This window comes from Polypterus senegalus, chromosome 16 (genome assembly GCF_016835505.1).
Source record: "Polypterus senegalus isolate Bchr_013 chromosome 16, ASM1683550v1, whole genome shotgun sequence".
NCBI lineage: Eukaryota > Metazoa > Chordata > Cladistia > Polypteriformes > Polypteridae > Polypterus > Polypterus senegalus.
The window spans coordinates 92,027,030-92,054,888 of record NC_053169.1 but is presented as its reverse complement, the minus strand read 5'-3'; the positions used below and the strand labels follow the sequence as shown (position 1 = coordinate 92,054,888).

The following is a 27,859-nucleotide window of genomic DNA, read 5'->3' as shown; positions in this document are numbered from 1 at the left end:
GAAGATCCTCTCCATCAGGTAAATGATTATTTGTTTCACAATATTTGTAGAAGCCACAGCAGCCACTCTGCTGACAAAGCTCTTATTTGTGTCAAGGTAGCCATTGAGCCCCTCAGTGCAGAACGGACATCTGGGACCTTGGAGTGGCACCATTTGCTGGACTGCAACCTCGGGCGGTAGCTGCTGATCACATTGTGTGTGGACTTGTAAAAGGTAAGGTTAAACTTTTTGTTCTCATTTTGGGCAGAATGCGTTTTGACCGCTCAGCACAGCGTCAGGACTGTGTGTGTTTCAAATGAGGCAGGGTGCTAATTAAACGTAAATCCTGTTTTAGTGTAATGTAGTGGCTCAGCAGTTCAGCTCGCCCGTCTGTGTGGAGTTTGTATTTTCTGCCAGTGTTGCTTCGGTTTTTGGTGTGCTTTTCACCCTTGTCACTTTTGAATGATCCTCACCTCTAAACTGGCCCTGAATGAGTGCAGGTGTCTCGCCATGGACGGCTCCCCTATGACTGTGCATTAGATTAAGCAAATTAAAAAAAAAAGTGCATGGGTGGACATTCAGATTGCATGTTTGTTTGCCCTTTTTATGCAGATTCGTCCATTATTGGTCATGAATATATTTTTTGCAGTGTCGGAGGTGTTCCTCATGAAAGTTTTGGTGTTGGTTGTGGAGTGTCAGGTCCGGGTCACAGTTTCTCTCGTGTATACCACATAGGATCAGAATTAGAAATCTGAGACCCCCAGCTGCATGTCAAGGACTTTGCGAATGCCAAGTATTGTGTGGTGCTGCTGTCCCAACACGTTGTCACCCACGTCTGCTGTAATACTGAAAATGTCTTCACCAGTTCTGATGTTTCCATTATTTTAATATATCTGGCAAACGGTGATGGACGAGTGTCTCGTTTTTCGTTGACATTACTTGCTTCATTGAATTTCTGTGCTCTGTTTGCTTAAGTAAACCCGGCAGAAGGTCTGAACTGCCAGGGCTGCATTTGATTTATTCACAGGTGACACCACCGGCTGACCTTTGGCTCTTTTATTTCCCTTTCAGTCCACGGCGGGCCCTCCTGAAGCTCTGTAGGGATGACCAATTTTGATGATATCCTTTTGGAGGTCGGGGTATTTGGGAGGTTTCAGAAGCGCATCTTCTCCTTGGTCTCCCTGGTGTCCATACCCTGGGCCTTTATTTATGTAGGAGTGGTCTTCCAAGGGTTCACCCCAGAGCACTGGTGCAGAAATCCTTCGGCAGAGGAGTTGAGGCGCACGTGTGGATGGACTCTGGAGGAGGAGCAGCGCTACACGGTGCCTCTCGTAAATGGCAGCACTGGCCCAGAGTACAGCCGCTGTCGGATGTACGATGTTGACTGGAACAGCACGGCCGTCAGCTGCGAGGGCGCTCCTCTGCTCAACTTCACCAAAGACGCCCCTGTAATCGACTGTAAGGATGGCTGGGTCTATAATTATGGAGAACGAAAAACCTTTGCCATGGAGGTAAGTGTCCATCGTTTCTCCTGCTTTAAAATCTGGTTTCTTATTATTATTAGGTCCTTATAGTCGTGTACAGAGTACAGTGAAATTTTTATTTTAACATGCCACACACCGCCACTCTTCAGTGCCACGATTACCCTTACCTCGAAACTTATGCCTTCCTTACTTGAAACAAATATCTCAGAACGTCTATATCACGGTTACAAAATGGTCTTGGGGTTGTCCAAAAAATAAAAAAAAATGACACGCAACCATTTGACAAAGTATGATATGCGCCTTGTTACTTTTTATTAGCCATGTGTACGCCCATCAGCTAAACCAGATCTCACGGTACGTGACTTCTATTCAGAGGGGATGTCAGATGTGACGACTGCCATTGCTGATATCAGATTACACAACAAAAAAACTGCCGGGAATGTCAAATTACGCGACTGCGTTCTCGTACTTCTATTATATACTCCGTACTTCTGGCCTCGCTCGCTCGCACGCACGCACGCACGCACGCAAACAACCCATCTGATCCCGACTTGATTTTGTCGAAACAAGTTGTGGACTAATTGGACGAGTCACTGGGGATGTCTGACTACATGGCTGTCGTGCTGCCTCTGATTGGTTAGGTTTATGTCAATTAAGTCTGTGATTAAAAATTGATTGAAAAGTTGTGAAATGTGACCAGGACTTATTGGGCCAATCTTCTGGAAATCATTCCTCACTTGTAACATCAATGCCAGGCAAGTCTAAATGTCAGACACAAGATTAAACTGTACATGTGGTGTGAAGGCTGATAATTAAATACATAATATTAGATATGTGAAATCAATTACAGTATTATAAAATAGAAAGGATAAAAAGCAGCAGCTGCACTAACTCAACATATATTGCGACACTTACTGTACTAATATACACAATGAATTTTACAATTCTTCACCATCTGCACATTTCATCTTAAACAAATACATTTGACGTTTTTACCCATCGGGTCCCTCCACAGATGTTCTATGGGGTTTACGTCTGAGACTTGTCCTGAAGCCACGCCAGTGTTATCTCAGCAGTATGGTTTGGGTAAAATGTGAACTGGCGCGTGTACGCTGGAATATTTTTTCCTTCTGTATTTGGCTACATTCATGCTGTATTTAAGATGTAGGATCCTTCAAAAAGAACTGAAAATTTTCAAAAATGTGTTACTCCATGACGAAGTATCATGAACATGACGGCTGAACCAATTTGTAAAGGAGCGCTCACTTTACGGATTCTCACGTGGCACACATCAATCCATCCCCGGCCCTTCGTAGCACGTCACTGTCAGCCACAGTGTGTTATTTCATTTGCTGAAAATTAAAATTAAGGGTAGCTCCACCATCTGCTGTTCGATTCATTAAACGCGGAGAAGTTGTTTCTATCCATCGTGTGAGTACTTACAAGAGATGATCTTGGTGTTAATGATAGTGGAGACTGACATGGAGGGGCTTTTCAGGCAGGCCTCCTTTTTCCTTGACGTTTCATCGATTAGCCCACATCATCTCTGGAAGTTTTGATGACAACTTCTGCCGTCCCAGACCCCCTCTGTGTCTGTCTAATCTCCAACATGGCTACTTTAGAGCCCAGCTAAGGTCTAAGGGCCTCATCACCCAAAGCTTCCGGCTACCCTTTTCTGCCACATCTTAGCTGTGGAGTCCTACATTGTCACTGTATGATTCCCATGTGAGCGTGAGGTGGATTGTACAGGTTTGATTGTGGTGGACTGGAGAGAAATTAACCCAACGTCTTATTTGATTGATAAATAAATACTGTAGATACTTTATTAATCCCAAGGGGAAATTCACATACTCCAGCAGCAGCATACTGATAATAACAATATTCAATTAAAGAGTGATAACAATGCAGGTATGACAGACAATAACTTTGTATAATGTTAACGTTTACCCCCCCGGGTGGAATTGAAGAGTCGCATAGTGTGGGGTCTCCTCAGTCTGTCGCTGAAGCTGCTCCTCTGTCTGGAGATGATCCTGTTCAGTAAATACAGTGGATTCTCCATGATTGACAGGAGTCTGCTCAGCGCCCGTTGCTCTGCCACGGATGTCAGACTGTCCAGCTCCGTGCCTACAACAGAGCCTGCCTTCCTCACCAGTTTGTCCAGGCGTGAGGCGTCCCTCTTCTTTATGCTGCCTCCCCAGCACACCACTGCGTAGAAGAGGACGCTCGCCACAACCGTCTGATAGAACATCTGCAGCATCTTATTGCAGATGTTGAAGGACGGCAACCTTCTAAGGAAGTCTTGAACAAAGCATCAGTACTGGCAGTCCAGTTCAATTTATCATCAATATACCACCACTGCTATGCTGCTCTTTAATTATATTCGAAGTTTAAATCTGGAAGGTGAGAGCAGAGAAACCACAGCAAGGAGTGCATCAGGTACCCGTTTAACGCCAATTGGTCATTTAATTACACTCCATTTTGACACAATTAATGGGTGATCAAATCGAAATACCATACATGCCGCTAAGCAAAACACGTTTGCGTTGCTTTTAGTTATGACACATGATCTAATGACATGAACTAAAACGGAAGATGCTGTTGTATTGCATTTTAAACTGACATGAACGTTGTGTACCATCGTAAAAAGCTATCAATCATTTGGTTAATATGTTCTTAATTATAACAGAAGAAAATTGTGCCAAAATTAAATGCACCCTATGTGTATATGCATTACACTTCAATGTAGTTAACATGTTGGATTGCATTTCATTTTGGAGCAAATAATCTTCCATAGGCGTTGGCTGTTATGCGCCGCTTTGGGCCTACAGTATCTTGAAATCCAACAGCATTGCCCTGCTATCTAAAATTATCCTTCTGAATTCGATTGTAATTCCTACAGCTATTTTTGTCAGTGAAATCTAGCTGGCGAATGCAACAACTGAGAAACGCCTGAATGTGTTCCAGCAACGGTGCCTCCGAAGGATCCTTCGTATCTCATACCGCCACCACATCAGAAATGAAGATGTATATCCTCGAACCGCCTCTCACCCTCTAGTTTCGGTTCTTGAGCCATATTCTCTGCATGCCCCCCGGCTGTCTAACAAAAGTGGATATGCTGTGGGTGCCAGTGCAGGGTAAATGGAAGCAAAGGTGACTGAGGCAAACCTGGTGGTCCAACGTTCTTGAAGACTTTTGTGCAGTCAGTTTGGTACAGGATGAAACCGAGGCCGCTGGTGCTGACCGAACTCAATGGCAATTTCTTGGTGTCCAATGCGCCACCTGGTGCAGGAGGAATGAAGCCAAAGTTTAAATAAATAATCTTCCATAGTTTTATGTTTTCTATGAATTAGCAATAGAAATCTGCATTTAGGTCCATTCTTTATTTACCATGGCATCAGAGTGGCGACATGTTGTTCAGAATCTCACTGTACACTGTTAATTAATAATACCACTCCTACACTTCTGAGGGCGTTGAACTCCTTTTTGAGTCACCCTGAATGCCAATGTGACCTTCTCACTTCTGCCACGTTTGGACGGGGTGACGGCAGGGTGTCCACTCGAAGTAATTCATACTTTGCTACTGTTTTTAATGGTAATTATGAAATTGAAAAGCGTACTCTACTATTCCACGCTGTTTTCTTTCCAGTTTAATCTGGTGTGCTCGGACGCCTGGAAGGTGGATCTGTCTCAGTCTGTACTCAATCTTGGTTTCCTGCTGGGTACAATAGTTATTGGATATCTAGCCGACAGGTAAATGTACTATCTTCTTTCACTTGTCCACTGATGATCTGTGGTGCCTTAGACGCAGCACTCCTGCCATTGTCCATTTTCTAAAAGGGTGTGTATTGCTTATAAGACCCCTGGTGTCAAACACTGCTGTCTGTGATGGGCAGACTTGTAGTTGACCTCTGGAGCAAATCGGTCAGCTGAATATCGAATGCACCTGTCTGTGTGTAGGCAGCATAATGTGCAGTAGCTGCTGCTGCTGCTGCTGATGATGATGATGATGCACGTGTGCAGCATATTCAGAGCCCTTCACTTACTGCACCCTTCATTGTGTTGTAGATTTCATTTGAGATCATTAAAAACAAACAAAAAAACTGCCATTTTTGCCCATCAGCCTGCACTCAATAACCCATCATAACAAAGTGAAGACATGTTTTCAGAAAGGTTTGCACATTTATTAAAAATTATAAATTGAAATCCCCTATAACAGTGAAAGGCAACCTTTTTCGAGTTGCGGCGCACTAAGTCCAAACATTTTCTTTCGTGGCGCCCCTGAGGGACTGCCCATAAATAAAGTCATGACGAGAATAAACTATGTATGAATGTTTCTAGATAAAGTTTAATTAAAATTACCGTAAATAAAAAGCGAGTGATAATCGTTGAGAATTAAATTACAAGGAAGTATCGAATGCTTGCGTCACAACAAAATGTTTTTCACCACAAAGAACTGGAAAAGGTCACTGAGTTTACAAAGTGTACTGTGTTGATCAGCGGTGTCAGAGCGAAAATAAGGTTAATGTTTCCATAGTAATACTCAGACGATTAAGTGGTGAGAGCTGCAGCTACAGCGATACTCTCTCGTCGGCAAGAGTCGAAATGTAGCGTTCGTATTTTCTCGTTCTATATTTGCTCCGCCTTCTTCTATCCGTACAGTGAGCGAGATCTTCTAACAACGAGACTTTAAGTCTCACGAGATGTGTTTTTGACACCGCTGGTGTTGATATTATGATGAATGATGAACTGCGAAAATTTTAACTTGCATTCAAAATAAATACATTTGTTTATTCAACAATCTGATTAACCGTTATCTGTTTTTCCAACATAAAATATTTTTTTAAAACATTATCTTTTTAAGCAACCAAAAGTTCAGAAACACTAGCGATTTTAAATATTTTACAAAAGTTTTCGCGGCGCCCCAAGAAAATTCCACGGTTGCCCGACAATGCCCTATAAGTACTGAGGTAGTCCAAATTGTACTCTGGTGCCTCCTGTTTGCCTTAATTCTTCTTCAGATGTTTCTAGAACTTGACTGCAGTCCAGAATTTATTGGACATGCATCTGTGCATTGAAGGTCCTACAATTCAAACTGCAGGTCAGGACAAAATCCAAGCTGTGAAGTCCACTTCCGCAATCAAATTGTGGTGAGGCATACTGTAGATCAGGGGAAGGAGAGAAAACCATTACTAAAGCTTTGAGTGTTCCCAGGAGCACAGTGGCCTCAACAGTTGTGAAATGGAAGACATTTGAAATCACCAAAGGTCTTCCTAGAGTTGGCTATCTGGCCAAACTGAATAACTGGGCAAGAAAGAAGGGCCTTGGTCAGGCAGGTGACCTAAAACCAAACAGGAGCTTCAGAAGTCCTCTGCTGCAATGGGACAACCTGTCAGAAGGACAACCATCATCAGCAGCACTCCAGCAACCAGGCGTTTATGTTAGACCGGCACGACAGAAGCTACTCTTGAGTAAAATTCATATGACAGCTTAATGGACACTGAGAGCATGAGAAGGAAGACTGTCTGGTCTGATGAGACAAAAATTGAGATCTTTGGGCAGAGTTCCAAACACCATGTCTGGTAAAGACCACATCCTGCTCATCGCATGCCTAACAGCATCCTTGTGGTGAAGCATGGTGGAGGCAGCATCATGCTATGGGGGCACTTTGCAGTGCTATGGACAATGAGACTGGTAAGAATTGAGGTAAGGATGAATAAGCCAAATACAGAGAGACCCTTGAACAAAACCTGCTCAAGTCTGCATGTCACCTCAGACTGGGGCAACAGTTCATTTACATGTACTTATTTGGGTGACACCTTTGTTCAAAGTGACTTACAACACTTGAGATACAACTGGTTACATTTTCAATTGGAGAACAGGGTCATCCAGTGTCACTGGTGGGATTTGAACCCACAGTCTCATGGTTAGAAGTCCAAAGCCTTAACCACTGCACTACACAACATTGGAGTGGCTTCAGGACAAGTCTCTGAGTGTCCTCAAGTGGCCCATTGAACATCTGGGTGAAGAGACCTGAAGATGGCAGTTTACAGATACATCCTGTCGTATCTAATGGAGCTGGAGAAGATCTGCCAGGAAGAAAGGGAGAAACAGCCCAAATCCAAAGCTTCTAGAGACTCAAAGATGGAATTGCTGCCAGAAGGTCTTCTACGACGTACTGAATTAAGATTCTGAATACTTACTGTTTATGAATGAAAGATTTCGGTGTGTGATTTTTAATAAAATGACAGACTTTTCTGAAAACATGCAGTACTGCATGCGCACTTTGTCATTATGGGTTATTATTGGGCAAAAACAGAAATGTTCTTTCATTCAAACTTACAACACATTAACGTGTGCAGAAAGTGAGGGGGCCTGAATCCACGGTAGCTGCTTCTCACAAAAGAGCTTATGTCACTTGGCTGACAGGCTGTCCCCCTGACTCTGTGACACCATGGCAGGCGGGCCAAGCAGGTCAACCTGGTCTGACCTGAGAGGGGAAAATGGCACAGGAGTACCTAATGTGGTCAAAGGGACAGTAAAATGCACAACAGGGCCAGTCCAAAAAAAAAAAAAAAAAGAGTAGAAAACGAAACTGCAAAATCTGTTGGCACCAAATGTTTCACTGACACGGCCACCTCGCCCACCCAATGGCAGTGGGTCTGTCGTTATGGTCGTTTTTATCCTCCTTGATCGCCATTAGTTAATAATGCCAATATATCAAACTTTCAAACAGGTTCGGCAGGAAAATCTGCTTCATAGTGTCTTCAGTGGTAAACGGGATTACGGGAGTCCTTGTGGCTTTCTCCCCGACAAGTGAAGCGCTGCTCATTTTGCGTGGGGTTTGCGGATTTACCATCAAAGGTGGATGGATGGCCGGCTACGTGCTCAGTAAGTATATTCGCATTTTCTTTGTGATGTATTGTTTCTTGACAGGTAATATGGGACCCCTTGTGGTCAAGGTGAGTGACTGCACAGTCAAAAATATGGAAGTTAAGCGTGCCATGCCATAGAATGGTGTTCACTAGGAAAGGCACCACACAGTAGAAACCTTGGGTAGACCCCAACCTGACAGTGTGCTACCACACTGATGTTCTCCCACCTTCACTCTGGCAAACCTTAGCGTGACTGGAGTACTTTAGGATGCACTGACATTTGTAAGGGTGAGTCCTGCTAGCTTTAGGGAACGCCATCGCACATTTTCTGAAACCTTTTTCTTCTCCTGGTGTGGGTCACAGTGGCAGTAAGCCAAGCAGTTCAGTTCAGACCTCCAGTTCAGCTGCAGCCGAGAGACATAATCCCTCCAGAGTGTCCTGGATCTGCATGCCCTGAGTAGCTCTAATGGGAGCCCGGCTGGTTGGGCATCTTTACGACATGTGCACATCTCCTCAACTGGCCCCCCTCAATCTGGAGAAGCAGCGACTTTACAGCGACTGAGCTTCTCACCCTGTCATGGAGTTTCAGCCCGGTGGTCCTACAAAGACACCTCATTTCTGTGGCTTGTACATTCGATCTCATTCTTTCGGTCGTTTCACACAGCCGAGGGCCACAGGTGAGGACAAGGACGTGCTGTCGATCGACCCGTAAACCGAGAGCTTTGCCTTGACTGCACACTCGGCTCCTGCTTCACCACCACGGATCAGGACAGCGTCCTCACAAAAGCGGCTACCACACAGGAAGGAAAGACCCTCGGGGAACTCCCACCTACAATAATATCCCAGTACTTGCATTGTGACACGATCGTATTGCGACTCTTATTTTAAAAGTATTACATTTTTAAAATTAGACTGAAGTTAAAATTGAAATTGTACCTCTGACGGCAAAAAGTGTCAGTCTGTTACTTCCAATTGGAGAAGCCCCTGACTCAGTCTGGCCCACTCAAAATGGGACGTGGATTTCAGGTTATCTCAGATATTATCCATTCAGTTACATCACGTAAAACCCAAAATCTGACCTTTGCACCGAGTAAGACGAGGCTGTTTGGTGTACCCAGGCTGTCCGCCAATAATTAACGTTCAAATATTTCATATTTAAAACACTATACAGATAGTAATTGAAAGGCGTTTAGGTACTCAATTGTAGATTAACAACTTGCTGTTTCCTCAGTAAATGATTACATTTTGGTACAAAAGGTAACGTACTGAACACTATTTAGTGCTCAAATACTGAGACGTGTCGTGTTAATTATTCACATCCCCTGACTTTTTTATTTAAGGGACATCATCCTAAAAATATGACTTAGGCAGAGATGAACTTTGGCCTGTCGGGAACAAAGTGATCCAAGTGGAGCCTGAAGGTGACCCCCATTGTTTGGGTGGAGGTTTCCTGCCTCGCCACTCTTTCTCTTTGATTACATACACAGCATAAACATGGACTGAATGTTTGCTCTGGAAACACGCGCAGCAGTACTAACCTGCACATTACACCATCTGTTGGAATGCACAGTTAATGCATACACTAATTAAATGCCTTTTCCTTCTTCTCACATTCCCATACCTGTACATGGTACAGCACCCTGAGGAAACCCACACAGACACGGGGAGAACATGCAAACACCACGTATGGGGGAACCGGGACGTTAACCCTGGTCTCCTAATTGTGAGGGAGCATCGCTACCACTGCGCCGCCCTGAAGCCAAAAGTGTTATGAACTATTGTTCTTTATCTTGAGATTCCACACATATTCCGAAACGGCACATCCAGGCTGTTTTAGGAAGGGAAAAGGGCAAAAAGCAGAGCACTGTTGTGAGATTCAGCCATTTTAAAAGCAGATTGGCTGTGCTCTTCACTTCACATCACCGTTCATCTTCCTTTCAGGGTGTGATTCTCACCTCGAAAAGTCATCTGCAAGCTCAGTAATTGAGCGTCGATACCCACATGTGAACTGCTGTCCCTGCTCTGTAGACAACTAGACAATAACAACTGAGAAAAGTCACACCTATGGTCACTCGCTGGCTTTCATTATGCAGGAGCTTATTTCGTTACATCGCAAATGATATTGCCTGCTGCCACCCGGTGCCATCAGGAAACGTATCCTTCCCTCGAGAAAATGACACCAGGAATCTGACCACAAATCTGTTCTTAACAGTTTAATTTTACTGTCACACAAGTGAGCATCAGAAGCACAGATAGCCAGCTTTCTCACAGCTGGACATGTTTAGTAAGTTTTAAGGTCTCTTGTTTTCATGTCGGGACCCCAGTGCTTTTCAACTCCATTATAAAAGGCAAAGGCAGGGTTTTATTTATGTTTAAATTTGTACAAAATGTTTCACAACATGCATGTTCTTCATGCGGCAAATTAACATTTATGACAGGATTGTGAAAAAAATTCAAAATAAAACCTTCAGTCAAAACTTGATGTCCAGAGCTGTGGCCACATTGGCTGGTGTTGTAAGATATTAGGTTCATAGCTGAAGGACTCCCATGCACCACTAGAGGGCACTCTATCAGGATCAGATTACACTGTTTGGAGAAAAGAGAATAAATAAAAATAAATAAATAAATAAATGTCAATTCCTGGCTATTTTAGTAAAAAAAATGTCTAGCAGATACTTGCTTTTGATTGTTTACACCTCAACTAATGTTAAGAACGAGGAAAACTGCCATTTTTCAGTCTTAACAAATACTTCAAATAATACTCTGTGCATGAAAAATACTTATGCCATAAAACAAATATAAATTAGAAAAAAAATTAGTGTTGGTGAAGCTCATGTTTTAGAAACAAATTCAGCAAAGGTAAATCTATAAAGTACACTGTGTGTGTGTGTGTGTGTGTGCAGTCCCCAGGAGTCTGAATTTTGGTGAGCTTGAGAAGTTCATACAGTTAATAGGCAGGCGTGACTGAGGCCGAATACAAGTGATCCTGGTCAGATTGGGTGTATTAGGCCACTGATGGTGGGGAGATGCTGAAGGTGCTTGCAGAAATGTTCTGAGAGACCAGTGGGCAAATGCCAAGGGGGAGAACTGCCAGACGGTCCCGGTTACAGTGGTCCAAAAAATCTACAAGATTCAAGTTTTCCACCAGGCTAGTTTTATTTTTCATTGCTGCCCTCTTGTGGATGTGAGATGACATTACGCACCCGGCATCCACAATAACTTGACATAAAAATTTCTTATTGGATTATATAGACGATATATAGAAATATAAATAATAGAGAGAGCCAGAGGGATGTTAGTACACTTTATTTATATAGCACCTCTATCATTCACAAAATACTTCACAAATATTCAAAAGAGTACAACAGGAATAAAAGCACGAAAAAAACTCAATATGTCTCACTGTTAATAACTTTTAGCGACGCTACTCCTTCCTAAACATCTGAGCCGTTAACTGGATGTGTCCTGCCGGTTTATAATCCAGAAAATTTTGAATCACAATTAAAACTGAAGATTTTGGGTAATCAATTCTATTTTTAACTCTTTCAGGGCTGATGACGACTTTTGTCAAAAGGAGGAGTTGACGATGTTAATCAACTGTAAACTGTGACAAAACCAACTGTTATGTTTTAGTTGGACTCTCGTTGCCTGACGGAACATTAGATTCATTGGTTTGACTGAGATTTCCTGCGTTGGTGTGAGTAGCACGGCATAAACAATGGCAAAAATGGCACGGACATAATGGAGAAAGATTAAAGCAAACGCGTAAAGCAAAATACTTCACACACAACATTTTGCCTGTTATCTCTTATCTGGACTCTGACTTGTCGGACTCCAATTTTGATACAAGTGATCGAAAACGAATGTAAGGTTCCAGCTTCAGCTGATTGGTCCCCAGCTAATCATGGTGCTGACCAGGGCTGTGGAGTCAGTAGATAAATGCTCCGACTCCTCAGTTTCTAAATCTTCTGACTTCGACTCCCCGACTCCGACTCCTCAGTTTCTAAATCTTCCGACTTCGACTCCGACTCCTCTGTATGTATATACTATGCTAATGTATTTTCTACATCCATTGAAGGAAAGGAAGGCAACATACATGTCATTTCACCACAGAACTACTGGCTAGGAAGCCAACACTTTACTATAATGCCAGATTAAAGACAAACACAATTGATTGGCGGCCGCAGATTGCAGGTGTCCACATAGACGGGCAGATCCAGCTTGCCGAAAATCTCGACCACCGCCCCCATCCAAAGTAATGTGATGCCTCTGTCTGCTACAGTGGCCGTCTCCTCTGTCAGCCAGCCGGAAGTTTAGTGCATTGTGTCACTCACCGGCCATCTGATCAGCAGAACGAGCCTCTGCTGGAGACAGGTAGAGATCTGTGTTCGGCTCCTTCGCCCCTTCACTAGCGCGCATAGCGAAGGGGAGCCGACGGAGCTGAGAACACACCAGATGATTTTTCAGCCGTTTGACGCGTGATGACTCGTTGAACGGCCGAAAAATCGGCAGTGCATCTGTAAATGTATGGGGGGCTTTAGGCTAGGTTCACAGTTCCCTGTAACAGTGGCACACGACACAATGGAAAGCGGTGCCGCACCTTACCTGTGCATTACATCCCATATAGTGACGCATACAGTCAATGAAAAGCATGCTTCATGGTTACTTGACATGTTCGTTTTGTGGTAACATTATGCACTGCAAGCATTGGGCTTTATTCTTACAGCAGAGAAGTAGTTCATTATGACTGTTTGTGAATTGGGACATTTCAACTTACTTTTTTAATTCCCATTTAAATTTAGCAGGAGTTAACTTTTTGCCGACTCCGACTCCAGGTACCCAAAATTGTCTCCGACTCCTCGACTCCGACTCCACAGCCCTGGTACTGACAATGTTCACCAGGTAGAACTGCCACTTAACAATGATAAGAGGTAGAAACCACATTACAATTTACTGTGACCGTGACCACCACCACCGCTGCTGCTGCCCCAGCCACATGAAGCCAGCCTGGCAGCAAACCTGCTGCACATTCTTGGCAAACTGGCAGCCACTGCATGCAGCAACAGACATTTTATGTTGATTTCTGTGTGAAGCCATTGCTTTTCAGAAACTGTTTTTTGGAAAAAAATATTCAGCCCTCAGAGTGAGGCAGTGAGATAGACAGATGTAGATACAGATACATATTGTTTGGCTTGCTAGAAGTTGCTTGGGTGTCCATATTTCAAAAAGGCCGAAGCTCCCCTACATCATGATGGGCTTGTGGTTTAATTTAATTTAAGAAGATGAGGGTCAGTCAGGGTGGTCTACTTTGAGAAGAGCGGGTCTTTGAAGGCCAACAGTCGAACTCCTCAATGTAGCTCAGTGATAATGTTAATGGACCGATACTGATCCATTTAATTTAATTGGTGTTTAACAGACATGTGTCTTTATGTAGACATTTGTATTTCACTTGTGAGCCTGCACTCCATGACTTACTTGAATTAACTTGTTAAAAGGATGATGCATCCTGGAGAATGTACTGTAAGCCCCCTTTTGACCAGCGGTCTGTCTCTCCTTAGTCACTGAACTGGTCGGAGTGGATCACAGGCGTATCGTGGGCATCATTTACCAGAAGTTCTTTAGTGTTGGAATCATCATCCTGCCGCTGATTGCCTACTTCATTACTGACTGGAGGTGGATACAAGTGGCCATCAGCGTCCCCTACTTTATCTTCCTGATATACTACTGGTAACATTTACTTTTCTATACTTACCTTAGTTCTATCAAAATAAAAAAGAAAAGAAAATTAGAAACTTAGTGTGAAAAGAATGTTTTCTGTGATCCTATTGGATGTTATACTGTAGATGGCTGAAAACATTATTTATCATCGGCCAATGTCTCTTTTATCTTGAGCGGTCACATGACAACCCCCAACCACAACCCTGAAGTGGATTAAGTAGGTCTGAGACTGAAAGACGCATCAACTCACAGAAGCCAATGTTCTGACCACCAGGCCAACCGAGCCGAGAGAAGTGGACGGCAAACTTGAAAATGGATATCCTTTATGACAGAGCAGCACGTCCCAAATACCAACTCACTATTTTTTTTTTTTTTTTACTGCCTCAATGTCCATTGATCACGTTTCACATACTCTTTGCTCTCACTGCTCCACTCTTTCCTCCCTTAGTCTCACTTTGCTTTAACAGCCCCTTGTCCATGTGCGCCTCAGTTCTTTTACCCATTTGTCAACGGGTGACTGAAACAAAGCCCTAAGCCATTATACTTTGACCATATAACGCACTAGTGAGCCCACATCTGGGGGGTCGTGTGCAGCTCTTCTCATCACACTACAAGACTGACAGAGCAGAGCAGAGCAACCAGGCGCGTTTCAGGACTGAAGGTCAGAGTGTGACAGACTCGGAGAATTAAACCTGTTTGGTGTCGAGAAGATGAACCTCCATGTGCACCCAATCCAGGTCGTCTTCAACATCCTCTAAGGCATCAATAAATTAGAACCCGCAGAATTTGTTCAGTTCACAAACTCAAGACCACCAGTGGAAATTCAGGGCAGGTGCATTTAGGGCTGGAGCCAGGACGCAAATCTATGTTCTAAGAAACTGTGCCAGCGGACAGACGCAGAAAAGTCTCATAAACTACACAACGGGCACTCAAATTAATAATGATACATTTTATTTATATAGCGCCTTTCCCATACTCGGGGCACTTACAGAATATAAGAAAGAACGGGAGGGTATACAGTATATAGCATTGTACAAACCAAATACATAAATAAAGAAGATTACGACAGTGAATTCAGAGAAAAAAAAGCCTAACAGACAACATAACTGATGGTCCAGCACACACACACACACACATACAGGTTACATGACATCTTGACAGAGAGGTAAACTGAGAGAAGGATAATAAAGTCAAGTAGAGCTAAAAGTCTTCCTGATCAGATGAGTTTTGAGTTGTTTTTTAAAAGAATTCATGGAGTCAGCTGACCTGATTAATTTCAGTAGGTCATTCCAGAGTCTGGGCGCTCGCCATACAGCTGAAGGCCCTGCTGTCACCCATGGAGTGAAGATTAGTGTGGGGCACAACAAGATTACCAGAATCGGAGGACCTTAGTGGATGGACAGGCACATATTGTGATGGAGAAAGTCACTGATGGAGTTTGGCGCGAGGTTATTTAAGGCTTTGTAGGTTATTAGTAGAATTTTATATTCGGTTCTGTAAGACACAGGGAGCCAGTGAAGATGAAGCAGGATGGGTGTGATGTGCTCGCTGCTGCTGGTTCGAGTGAGGACTCTTGCAGCCGAGTTTTGAATAAGCTGGAGCTGTGATATACGATTAGAAGGGGCACCTGCCAGCAGCGAGTTACAATAATCTATGCGGGATGTGATAAAAGCAAGGACAAGTTTCTCAGCATTAGAAAAGGAGAGGAAGGAGCGAACACGGGATATGTGACGGAGGTGAAAGTAAGAAAGTTTGTGATTTATGTGGGCGGAATAAGAGGAGGAGGAATCAAAAATGACACCAAGATTCTTTGCCGTAGAGGCAGGTCTGATGAGATCACCGCCAAGATGGACTGGGAAGGAGCTCATTTTATTAAGTTGCATTTTAGTCCCAATTTGTAGGAGGTCAGTTTTGTTGCAATTTAAATTTAAAGAGTTCTGCTCCATCCAGGTTTTAATTTCACTGAGGCAGGTTGTGAGCTGAGAAAGCTCTGATGAAGTTCCACTTTTAACATTAAAGTAGAGTTGAGTGTCGTCTGCATAAAAATGATAGCCCAGTCCAAAGCTACAAATAATATGGCCAAGGGGAAGACATATAAATAGAGAAGAGAAGAGGGCCGAGCACAGAGCCCTGAGGAGCTCCTTGTGTCGAGCTGGATCTGCTGTTGCCAAGACTAACAAACTCTTGTCTATCAGTTAAATAGGACTTGAACCACTGGAGGGCAGTGCCAGAGATACCCGCCCGGCATGTTCTCCATTCTGGACAGTAGAATGTCATGTCTGACCTGAGTCTCAAATGCTGCACTGAGGTCTAATAAATTTAATACGCTAGTTTGTCCGTCCAGAGTCACCAACAGCCAACTTGTTGTGACGTCTAACCAGGGAAGAAACCGAGATACCAGATATCGTCCCCTGTGCTGTCATTAGAGAGGCTGGTTTGGCAGACCAGTAAATGTTAGCTCATGTCTCCTCATGCAGCGCTTATTCTCATTCCCACACATTTTGATCTGCCAGAACAAAAGCAAATCGGCTCCTGCATTGACTTTTTGAGCAAGGCCCTTAACCTGCAATTGCTGAGCGCTTTGAGTAGTGAGAAAAGCATTATTATAATTATTATAATTGTGTGTTCAGTGTTTGATATTATTTTGTGTTATTTGTTTGATTTCTCATTTTTCTGTTTTTATTCCATGTCTAGGCTTCACTTCATTCGTGAAGTGCTTTGGTAGAGTCTAATGTGATGTGCTTGTTGAGTAGCTGCACTCACGTACGGCTGCTCTAATTCTAGGTTGATTCCGGAGTCTCCAAGATGGCTGTTCTCTCAAAAGCAAACTGGTAGAGCTGTTGCTATTGTTGAAAAACTTGCCAAAGAGAATGGAAGATGTCTCTCTCCCTTAACTGAGGTAACTCACTTGATGTAACATTTATTTAAATCCATCCATCCATTCTCCAACCCGCTACATCCTAACACAGAGTCACTGGGTTCTGCTGGAGCCAATCCCAGCCAGCCAGCCAGCCAGCCAGCCCAGGGCGCAAGGCAGAAACCAGTCCTGGGCAGGGCGCCAGCCCACTGTAGGACACACACCCACACACCCAGCTCTATCTCACTAGCAAACCTACTGCTTCCTTTCCACCCTCCTCACTTACTGATTGCATAGCAGAAATCAAATCCTAGTTTTCTTCAAATTTTCTTAAATAACAAGTGAAAAAACTGAGGTTCTCCTCATTGGTACAAAATCAACATTATCCAAAACTGATCATTTTTCATTTGTTGCTGATAATTCCTCTGTCTCCCCTTCCCCACAGGTGTCATCCTTGACAGCACTTTATCCTTTCAGTCCCACATCAATAACCTCTCCCGGTCTGCGTATTTCCACTTGCATAACATTAATCGTATTCACTCCTCCCTCCACTGCTATCCTTGTTCATAGCTTTGTCACTTCTCGTCTGGATTATTGCAATTCCCTTTTCTTTGGTCTTTCTCTCAAATCTCTTTATAAGCTTCAACTGGTCCAGAATTCAGTTGCCCTCCCGCATCATTACTAGAACTCCCCTCTATTCACCATATCACTCCCGCTTTGTAGCAGCTTCACTGGCTTCCAGTTCAGTTCCAAATTCAATTCAAAATTCTCCTACTAACTTCTAAGGCTCTCCACAACCTCATCCCTCCATATCTGTCTGACCTCCTCCATGTTGCCATTCCCTCCCGTACCCTTAGATCCTCTTCCTCCGTCCATTTGACTGTCCCCTTCGTCCGTCTTACCACAGCTTTGGAACTCACTACCACCTGAGATCAGAAATATTGAATCATTTTTACTTTTCAAATCTAAACTTAAAACTCATTTGTTTAAGACTGCTTTTTCTCTTTGATTACAATTGCTCTGTCTGATTTTAACTTCTGTATTTTACTTTTGTTTATAATCTGTGTTTTGTGTATTGTTCGGTGGCCTTGAGTGTTTAGAAAGGCATCTATAAATAAATCAAATGTAGTATTATTATTCTTATTCTTATTAGTCTGGGTCGAGTGATCAGATTGAAGGGGATTGCGTAGACTGCTGTCAGAAACAAAAGAGTTTTACTGAATCTTCCAGTTGTGAATAAGAAGTGTCTGCTTTTAATAAACAATTATAACAAAGAAGAAATACTTACCAAGATCATTGAAATGATCATTTAGTTCAGTTGTTTGTAGACTCACACTGCCTTGTTTGATGTGACAGAAGTGGACAGGCAGTGGCCTCATGTCTTCTGTGCACGGGGACCAAAAAGCACTTTGGTCAACTTGTGTTGTTTTTGAATGTACCCTTTAAATGAAATTGACTTGACTTGATTAATAAACTAGCATGTAAAGTACAACTATAGAACTTTTAGCCTACATTTGAAAGTATTTGAACATTTTCCTTACCTAATATAAATATTCTTACCTTAGGTTTGGTCTAATTTGACAGCCCTCATGTGCTGCCATCTTTTGGGGGCACCAGACTGACCTCTTATCTGTCACAAAGACAATTGGATTATGGGAGAGCAGTAAAGAAACTGTACTCTGTTTTCCAGAAACTCACTGATGGTGAAGCTACTGAAGTTCAGATGCCATCGTTTCTCGACTTATTCAGAACGCCCAAGATCAGGAGATGCACATTCATCTTGATGTTCAACTGGTAAGCCTGTCTTCATGTGAGATGCACACCAGATGATGATCCGCTTTGGGAGTCTGCAGGGTCAGACCAAGTGGCTGAAGCCTTACTAGCATATTTTTATTTATTTTTTTGCTTGTTTCCCCACCTTGTGACGGCTTGCTTTGTGGTTGAATTAAGAGCTGCTGAAATTGAGGTTGCTTCAAATGTCCAGGCAAATGGGGCAAGTTATAGTCCAGAGGGTGCAGCAAAAAATTCTTTTATTAGGGCTGATCTGGTCCACTGTAATGTCGTCCTTGTGCAGTTCCTGAGCTTGTTGCTCATCCTGCCTGAGATGGCGGCAGCAGTGGGACTTAAACTTGGGGCCTTCACATTACACCCACCACCTGTTATACTTCCTGCTATATCCTAACCACAGGGTTTCTGCTGGAGCCAATCCCAGCCAACACAAGGCACAAGGCAGGAAACAAACCCCGGGCAGGGCGTCAGCCCACTGCAGCCTTCACATTTCAGTGCTGCTATATAACAGATCAATTTATGCGCAGGTGTGCCATTTGGGACGAACGGAAGGTTGACATACAAATAAAAATACTTAACATCTTAAAACATGTTGGAGAGAAGGCATAAAGCAAACATAACTTACACACGTAAATAATGTGAAAGAAGCTCAGGTACCATTGTGTCCATCTCGTAATGCCCAGCTTATATTATGTGCTTTTTCTACACCCAGAAGCACCAATAATTAACAGCCAGGGAGACAAATCTTTAGCGCTTGTACTAGCAGCATTAGCATAGCACGCTGGATAGTGTCGGCACAAATGAGCACGTCAGTTCACCATTTGTCAAATCTTTTACAACAATTACTTTCCGACTTATTCAACAAACATTGTAAATAACTTTTGGTTAAATTGTTTCACTCACCATGCACCTTTACTTTGAAGCCAAAGTGTTGCCAGACTAGCGACTTTATAACCGTCCTTTCGCTCATCTGTGTTTTTCTATTAAACGCATTGTTTTAGTACCTCATTACAGTGGATTTATATTAGCAATGAGGACACCCTGTGGTCATATTGAAAATTACAGATTCTTACTCAGTTTAAAATTGTGATGGCCTGTGTCATCTATCAATGTAATGTTTAAGGGGAAGGACTGATTGACCAGAAAATTGTATGCAGTATATCATCCAACCCTTGTTCAGGAATCCATTTGGTTCTGAGACCCAAAAAAAGAACGTCAGCTGTGCTGGCGTTTTGAAATCTTGACAACCTACCGTCGGTGGCAGAGCTAGATCAGTGTAAAATGTGAGAGTTCAGGCAAGAGCATTGAGTAACTGGAGACAACGGGTCCTTCTGGGTGTGACGTGAAGGTAAGTGGAAACGGACCATTGCTTTATGACTGAATTCTTGTAAAGAGATAAACAAGAGATGCTACTCTTCTGGCTCACAACATTATTTCACTGGAGAGGTGGTTTGGTGTCCTTTTGAAAATATAACAACAAAACAGGGCTAAATATAAAGTAATTTAGCTGGCACTTTTACTTCACGTCTTTTGCTGTAACGGCCTGCTATATCAACATAGACATGACTATGCACACATGGCCTGTAGCCCGCTCATTCCTCATCCTCTGTTTAGGACACTTTCATTGGCACTTGAGCCTTTACTATTCATCGTTGAATGCCAAGTCACAATGGGGTATGTGGTGTGGTTTGGTGTCCACTCCATCCAGCCATCCTCTTTACCAATAATGAAGGCTTTCTTTTTTAGGTTTGTTTGTGCCGTGGTCTATCAAGGCTTGATTATGCGCGTTGGAATCCTGGGTGGAAATGTCTACGTTGACTTCCTGATTTCTGGAGCTGTGGAGTTTCCATCTGCCGTGATAATTCTCCTCACTATAGAGCGAGTGGGAAGGCGCCTTCCATTTGGAATTGCAACTGTAATGGCGGGCGTCGCCTGCTTGACGGCTGCTTTCATTCCTGAAGGTAGGAAAATCAACCAGGCTGTAGCAGTCCATGACGTGGTTGTCCACTGGCCCCCCAAAACAATGAAGGACTAGAAGATGAGCAGGCATTGAGGTCATTTGGCCACACCAGAGGTAGAGGGGCTGGGGTTTGTGCCTTGGGAATGGTGCTTTGTGATCTGTTTGACATTCACAGGCATGAAAGATTTTTTTTTATAACGTTAAGGAGTCGAGTAAAACTAAACTTGTATGACGAATTTAAAAAACTAATCAAACTGATCTCGATAAGGTGCCTTACCTCATTCTACAATATTACAAAACACTGCAATTCAAATGAGACTAAAGGCTTACTGAAGAATAAAAGGTAATTACTGCACACAATCCCACACTCATTCTTGATGAATTAGTTCATTATTTACATATACTAAGTAATTGCATTTATATAGCACTTCTAACCTGCTCAAAGCTCTTTACATAGACAATATGGAGCCACTTCCACCACCACCACCAATGTGCAGTGTCCACCTGGACGAGGTGACAGCAGCCATTTATGCACCAATACACTCACCACATGTTAGATATTTGGAGATAATTAGCCTATTAGCGAGAGGGGTGATCAGGATGTCAGAATAATCAGGTTGTAGTGGGAAACCGCGATGTTGAGGTACACCCTACACTTTGACAGGTGCCCAGAGATCTTTTATGACCATACAGAGTCAGGTCCTCGGTTGGAAGTCTCAACCGAAGCACTGTGCCAATTTTACAGCACTTGGACAATGGGATCTACAAACAGACAACAGCATGTTTCCCAGATGGCCTCACCAACACCTCTTCTAGCAGCAACCCAAGCTTTTTCTAGTTTATCTTTCATCCAAGTACTGGCCAGGACCAAACATGCTTAGTTTCAGGTGGATTACCTGTTTGGAAGTGCAACTGCTATGGCTGCTGGATTCTACAGAGCTCTAAAGACTGAGCTCTATTTTAACTCCTCCGGTTCACTGCTTCCTGAAGGAAACATGGTGGGACTTGTAGCATGTGAACAGTACACTAAAGTTCCTGCTCATGTTCATAAGCAGTCCTGAGTTTGTATGCTGCATTCTGTTTCTGCCTGTGTGGAGTTTCTGTGTTCACCCCGTGTCTGTGTGGGCTTCTCTCTCTGTGTGTGTGTGTGTGTATTGTGGTTCTCCTCCAAAATCCCAAAAATATGTATGGTCAGCAAACTGGTGAATGTAATTAGAAGAGAACCAGGGTTTTTACTATGTTTGCACCCAAAGTCACCCACAACATCAAACTGGATTAAGTGGGTCTGTACATTATGTGGTAGTAACATGTCCAGAGTACAGTGGGATTCTCACTTAGACATCTGACCAACATACAACACGTCAGCACTCTGCGGGAGCCACGGTAAATAAGAAAATATTCAAATATCTAACCTCAATATGTGTCATGTAGGTGCACAAGTGTTATGTCTCCCCCTCTATTTAAATACATCAGGCCATCATTTTAATGGTAAATCCCAAGGACTGCTTGGCTACTGGCCAACCAGTCTTGTTCATGGTTGGGGTGCCCTCTAGTGACTACTTGGCTTAATTAAATCTGTTTATCACCTGCCATTCAAATCAAACAAGCTGCCAGCCAAAGTCGAGGTATGGTAGCACAAGTGGGGAAGTGAGTTCATTTTTAATGGGTCTCAGTAGCTTAGTATGTCACATTTTTTTTATTCTGTCTTCCTCTGTTATTAAAGTATCACTTTTGTGTTTTACTTTAAAGATGCCTACTGGGCTAAAACAGCTGTGGCTTGTGTTGGAAGGCTGGGCATCACCATATCATTTGAGTTGGTGTGCTTCATGAACTCTGAGCTTTACCCGACCTTCATGAGGTAAGCAAATCAAAAACATGAAAGTCACATACTGTACATCAGAGCAGTGAGCTTCTTTACACTCTGTGGTGGTCACCTCTAATACTTGGGAGGGGATCATTTTGTGCGTGTTGCACATTTGCCTGGCTAACGGTTGAATATTCTCCATATTAGGCTGAGATTTCCATTGCAATACACTTGGATGCTGGCTACTGAACTCTGTAGCTTGTTATAAATTCCCACAAGCCTTTGTGTGAAGATGTGGCATAATGCTATACTTCCAGGGAGATGCCAGCTTTATTTGAAATTTATATTTATTTTAATGTGTAATACAATTTATACTTCTTAAATTTAGTTCTTAGAAACCCAAACAACGGTGATTTACTTACCTCTCCTTCTATTAAATTAGCATTATAACATCAGCAGTGTAAGTTTGGTAAATAAACAAAATCCACGTGACCATTTTAAACAGACAGAACATATTTTTAAATAAAACAAAGCATGTATTAAATAAGACCTATAATTAACTTGTACAGTACACAAATTTCAAACTTACAGGTTCTGACACACACAAGACGCAGTCCAAAAGAAACTGAGTGATTTTAAAATTAAGAGATTCAACAAAACACATGAAAATCACCTAAAAGTCCTTCTGGACTGTCAAGACTATGGAGAAACACATGGCTGAGAACTGTAATGGGGATATGTGTGCCCCCCTCCGAGCATTAGTGGGCCTTTGGCGAGGAATTCGCTCAGGTGACAGCCCCCCTCTCTGAGCAGCCGCAGGACTCAAACTTGGGGCCTTTGGATTACACCCCCCATTTTAGACTGCGGCTAGAGGGGCTGCAGTTTGAGCCTCACAAGGGGTTGGGCTCTGCCCTGAACAGGTTCCTAGCTGGAGACTTGCTAGTTGTAAGAGAACGATACTGCTACAGGACCTGCGTCTAATAACACGGCTGACAATTAATTGGGTTACCTCACAGAACAGACACACAAATCGTTTTACTACAGCCTAGTAGAACTGATAGTCACACATTTTTTCAGATTTTTACCTTTTAAGAGAAAAGCCGTGATCCTGGGGGACAAAAACTGCCTGCATTTTAATGAATTATTCTCATTCTTTGCTGCCGCCTAGCATTCAGATGTGTCCTGCAGTGTGACACAGATTGCTTTAGATGGCATAGCCTACAGTACAGGCCCAGCACCGAAGTAGAAATCAGCCTTAAATTGCAGCTTTTACTCTAATTTGTGGATAGAAAGAAACTCCAGCATCTTTAGCATTAATCAACAGATTCTGGGATGGCATTTTGCCACAAAAAAAAGACATGTCTCCTCCACTGTGGAATGAATGTACTGTATATCTAAGATAACATAACACTGCCACTCTTAAAACTGTATGGTAAATATCTCTGGCCAGGGCACTAGTCCATCACACACACACACAACCAGTTTAGAATCTCCAGTTAACTTAACCTTCACATTTTTGCTGATGTACATTTAAAACTTTTTTTTTTTTTTTTTGTTATTTCTTTCTTTAAAGGAACCTGGGGGTTGCAGTTTGTTCCACTCTGTGTGACATTGGGGGAATGGCTGCACCTTTTATTCTATACAGGCTAGCAAGTATATGGCTGGAGCTTCCACTGGTGGTTTTTGGTGAGTATTGCCTTTTAGCTGACATTCTAATTAATACCACACTTAACAATTATCACTTGCCAGATCATTTTAAAACAAGCATCCATTTTCTGAACTTCAGCCTTCCAGAGCTCCAAGCCTTTATACCAGTGCATCCCAAACTCAGTCCTGGGGACCCCCTGTGGCTGCAGGTCTTTGTTCCAACCAGCTTCATAATCAGCGACAGCATCTTATAACACTGAGCTCATTTAATTAGCTGGGATTTTTTCTCTTTTTCTATATTCAGTAAAGCACAGCAGCCTGATTTTTACAGTTATAAGACATTTATAAATATTTCTGCTTTTGCTCAAGATTTAAATGCTTAACTCTCTTTTGCTGATTTCATTCTATTTTGCCCTTTCTCTTTGCAGTTTTCCCCCTTCGTTGTATCTTATTAATGACAGTTAAAAACGAGCAGAGCAGACACGCTGACAAACAACACACAATAATCAAAGGCTGCAACTACTTTAGCGTCAGACCCACTAATTAGGGGAAAAAATAATTTATTAAACAATTAGAACACCTGAAAAAGTAGAATGAAAATATTGTTAAAAAGAAAAAAAATACATTATTATATAGGAATTAGTGAAATGGTTTACTCACTCACGATGGCTCCGTGGTAGTGCTGCTGCCTTGCAATGAGGAGACCAAAGTTCACATCCTGGCTGCTTCCTGCATGCAGTTTGCTGGTTCTCATCATTTCCACTTGGATTTCCTCCAGGTGTTCTGTTTTATTCACACAGTCCAATGACATGTGTGTTTGGGGGACTGGCCCTAGAGAGTGAGTGTGTGTGTGTGTGTGTGTGTGTGTGTGTGTGTGTGTGTTCACACTGCGATAGACTGGGGCTCAGCCAATGGACTGCAACAGATGCTTGCTGGGATGGACTCCAGCTGCCCTGCAACACTACCCTGGATAAATGGATTAGGAAGATTGATGGATTATTTCACTCACTCTTAAAAATATTAATTAAGAATGAAAGCTGAACTAAAATTTAAAAAACAAAATTTCCTTAGGCTTATCATTTGTACTTCCCGAGATGGCAGTAGTGGAGCTCGAACTCAGTAGCTTTCTAATTTATTTTATTTATTAATGACATGTACTCGAGTTTTAACCAAATTGGCTTTTGCAAGATTTCGGGCCCAGCCGTTTCCTTTGTGTACAGTTTCTTCTCACTCCGCTCCCTCATCTGCCTTTTAAACCTATAAGTCTGGCTCCAGCCCTACAGCTTTGTTTCAGTGCTTCAAATGTGTGATACTTTTTTTTTATTCATCTATCAATTCCAGGTGTACTTTGTGTTATTGCTGGTGCTTTGGACTTTTTGTTGCCAGAAACAAAAGGCAAAAAATTGCCTGAGACCATCGATGACATTGAACACCCAATAAAGTAAGTTGTATTTTAGGTATCTTCAACACAAGCCCATTAAAAATTAGCAGAAAAGTTTAACATCTGGAAAAATGTCTTTTCAGATCAAAGCTGGTCTGATTTATTCTTTTATGTGCATAGAGACCATAAAAGAATTAAGATTCTTGTTCAACAGACTCTAGGTTTTGAACAGTGAAATACTGTACGTGTTTTCCAAACTTTAAAGCTGCAAGAAACGCTAAATGGTATAAAAGATTTTTGGTTCTGCCAAGTTTGTAAATAAATGCTTTTGCTTTATGAACAATGGTCTAGGATCTCCCTCTAATATCTGGACACTTGTAACGTCTATGCCAACTCCTTTCACCTCCATCACTCAGACTGATCCCTTCTTTTCCCCCGCCAATGAATGTCTCCCTTTCTTTACAACTGTAAACTCCACATAGAACTGCCTAAATGGTGTTATTTTGGGCAACCTCACACCCACCTTAAAAGCATGGAAGCCCAAGTAATTAAAGTCAAGGTTACAGAACTATCAAGGCTCTCTCTATATCTGGGCCGTCCAGACAGCTGGTGTAAGGATCTGCCACATCCTAAATGGGGCTCTAGAGGCGTGTATCCCAGAAGTGATTACCCTACAATTTAACCAGCATGTTTTGTCTGTTTAAGTTTAACAATAAGTAAGAAACTTTATTCACCTTTTATGTTCTTCAATATAAAATTCTGTGCTTAAAAGAGACAGAGCAGCTGCTCTTCTTTTTCTGAAAGAAATCTCCTTGTGGCACATGTGCTGACAGGTTGACTACCTGATGGCCTGAGGAGTTCTGTTTTTGTGAAATCTGAAGCCCTTTCCAGTGTTGAACCTCCTGTTGGAGGAGTCATTTAGCACGCAATCCTCATTTCTTCCTCAGGATGTTTTAGTCAAAACCAAGATTCAATTCAAATCAAACTAGAATTAGTTGTCTGTGTCCCAAGGACATCATAATCCGACAGGGTCTAGTTAGTGCCTTTATATGACAGCCTGGTGTGTGCCCCGATAGTGGCAGTCATCCATGTAATGGACATAGAAAATTCACTGAATGACAAAATGGATCAGCCAATTTTTGTAATATAACAGATAATTAAAAAAAAAAAATCAATTACATTATATATCCAATTAAAATAGGAATTTGTCCCTGACCGGATGGGGACTGCATTTGGAAAGTTTGTTCTGCTGTGGATTTGCTGTAGACGTGGTGTCAAACTGAAATCCTGATAAATCTCCATATCACCCTGTATTCATCTGAACTGGAAGCTCCCAATAAAAAGCCATGCATGCTGAAGTGGTCATGCATTAAAAACAGGAAAACAGTCTTGTTACAGCAAGCAAGTTCTTTCATTTCAGCTGAGCTTTGCTTTTCATTAAATGGTGATGTACTTTACAGTGCAGAGAATACACTTAACATTTTCATACAATTTACATTTTCTTTCCTCTAATCCCCCCTTTTTCTTTTTTGCAGGTTTAAAGACATTCATCTTAACAACCTTCACCTGGCATCACCTTTACCTTCAGATGCTTCACAAAACAAAAAACATCCAGAGGTGTGAACTGGGAGCCCCATGCTGAGCCCTACCAATGCTCATTATAGTCTTCTGTTTGAAGACGGCTGCCACGCTTTTTATATTAGAGACTGTGCAGAGTGTGTGCTGTGGACAAGAATGAACAGCTACTGTAGCTGTGTTTGTTACAAGTGTAAAGCAAACTCTACCTCAGTGTTTCTATTGAGGGTTACTTGAGGGGGAAAAACAAACAAACATTAATTTTAGATTAAGATGTGAATGTTACAGAGAGCAGTTTGAAGTTCATTCTTCTGCATATCACAGACTCCTGAGCTCTTAGTAGTCCATACAGCCCATGTCAGCTGGAGGGAAGTGATTTTTAATTTTACAGCTAGAAGAGTGATGGAGAGACTGAGGTTATGATGTTTTCTGTGAGTTTGATTATCTATGTGATTACAAAATGCACTTCAACATACTAGTGAGAGCACAGCTACAACAATAAAAAAACAGCAAGCCCAAAGCAGCTTAGATTAGCCCAGGTAAGACTTTTCTTAAACAGACTTGTCAATAATCACCTTCCTCTTTTGAGAGAGAGTAAAAGTCAGTTTAGAAATCAGATATATTTTCTGACAGAAGAGGCAACCACTTTGACACTTTTGAAAGTGAATATCAAGTCAAAACAGAAATCATATTTTGTGAACCACAGTTAATGCACAAAGAATGTATATTAACATTTTTATATTAAAACCGTACCACTTCTACAGTGCTTAACTGTTTTCATCTTGAAAAGGCAA

At 42.3% G+C, this 27,859-nt stretch overlaps 1 protein-coding gene across 2 annotated transcripts; it reads left to right on the top strand.

Moving 5' to 3' along the window:
- LOC120516772 (solute carrier family 22 member 3-like) lies at positions 1-27,824 on the top strand. 2 transcript variants are annotated; one of them, XM_039738703.1, is made up of 12 exons: positions 63-213; positions 1,051-1,490; positions 5,110-5,213; positions 8,197-8,351; positions 13,894-14,062; positions 16,838-16,952; positions 18,601-18,704; positions 20,445-20,659; positions 22,408-22,516; positions 24,036-24,148; positions 25,451-25,550; positions 27,026-27,824. In XM_039738703.1, exons 2-12 carry the CDS (start codon positions 1,083-1,085, stop codon positions 27,111-27,113), a joined length of 1,680 nt encoding a protein of 559 aa, XP_039594637.1. In that variant the 5' UTR covers positions 63-213; positions 1,051-1,082; the 3' UTR covers positions 27,114-27,824. The 2 variants fall into 2 exon arrangements, with proteins under 2 accessions (XP_039594636.1, XP_039594637.1); XM_039738702.1 differs by lacking the exons at positions 25,451-25,550; positions 27,026-27,824 and having other exon boundaries at positions 1-213; positions 24,036-24,516.
- The last annotated feature ends 35 nt before the right edge of the window (positions 27,825-27,859 follow it).

Excerpts from the sequence above, each read along its gene's own strand:
- LOC120516772 (XM_039738702.1), top strand. The coding sequence starts at position 1,083 with ATGACCAATTTTGATGATATCCTTTTGGAGGTCGGGGTATTTGGGAGG. Across the intron at positions 8,352-13,893 it reads GATGGCCGGCTACGTGCTCA|TCACTGAACTGGTCGGAGTG; the intron begins GTAAGTATATTC and ends GTCTCTCCTTAG. Across the intron at positions 20,660-22,407 it reads GGCTGCTTTCATTCCTGAAG|ATGCCTACTGGGCTAAAACA; the intron begins GTAGGAAAATCA and ends TTTACTTTAAAG.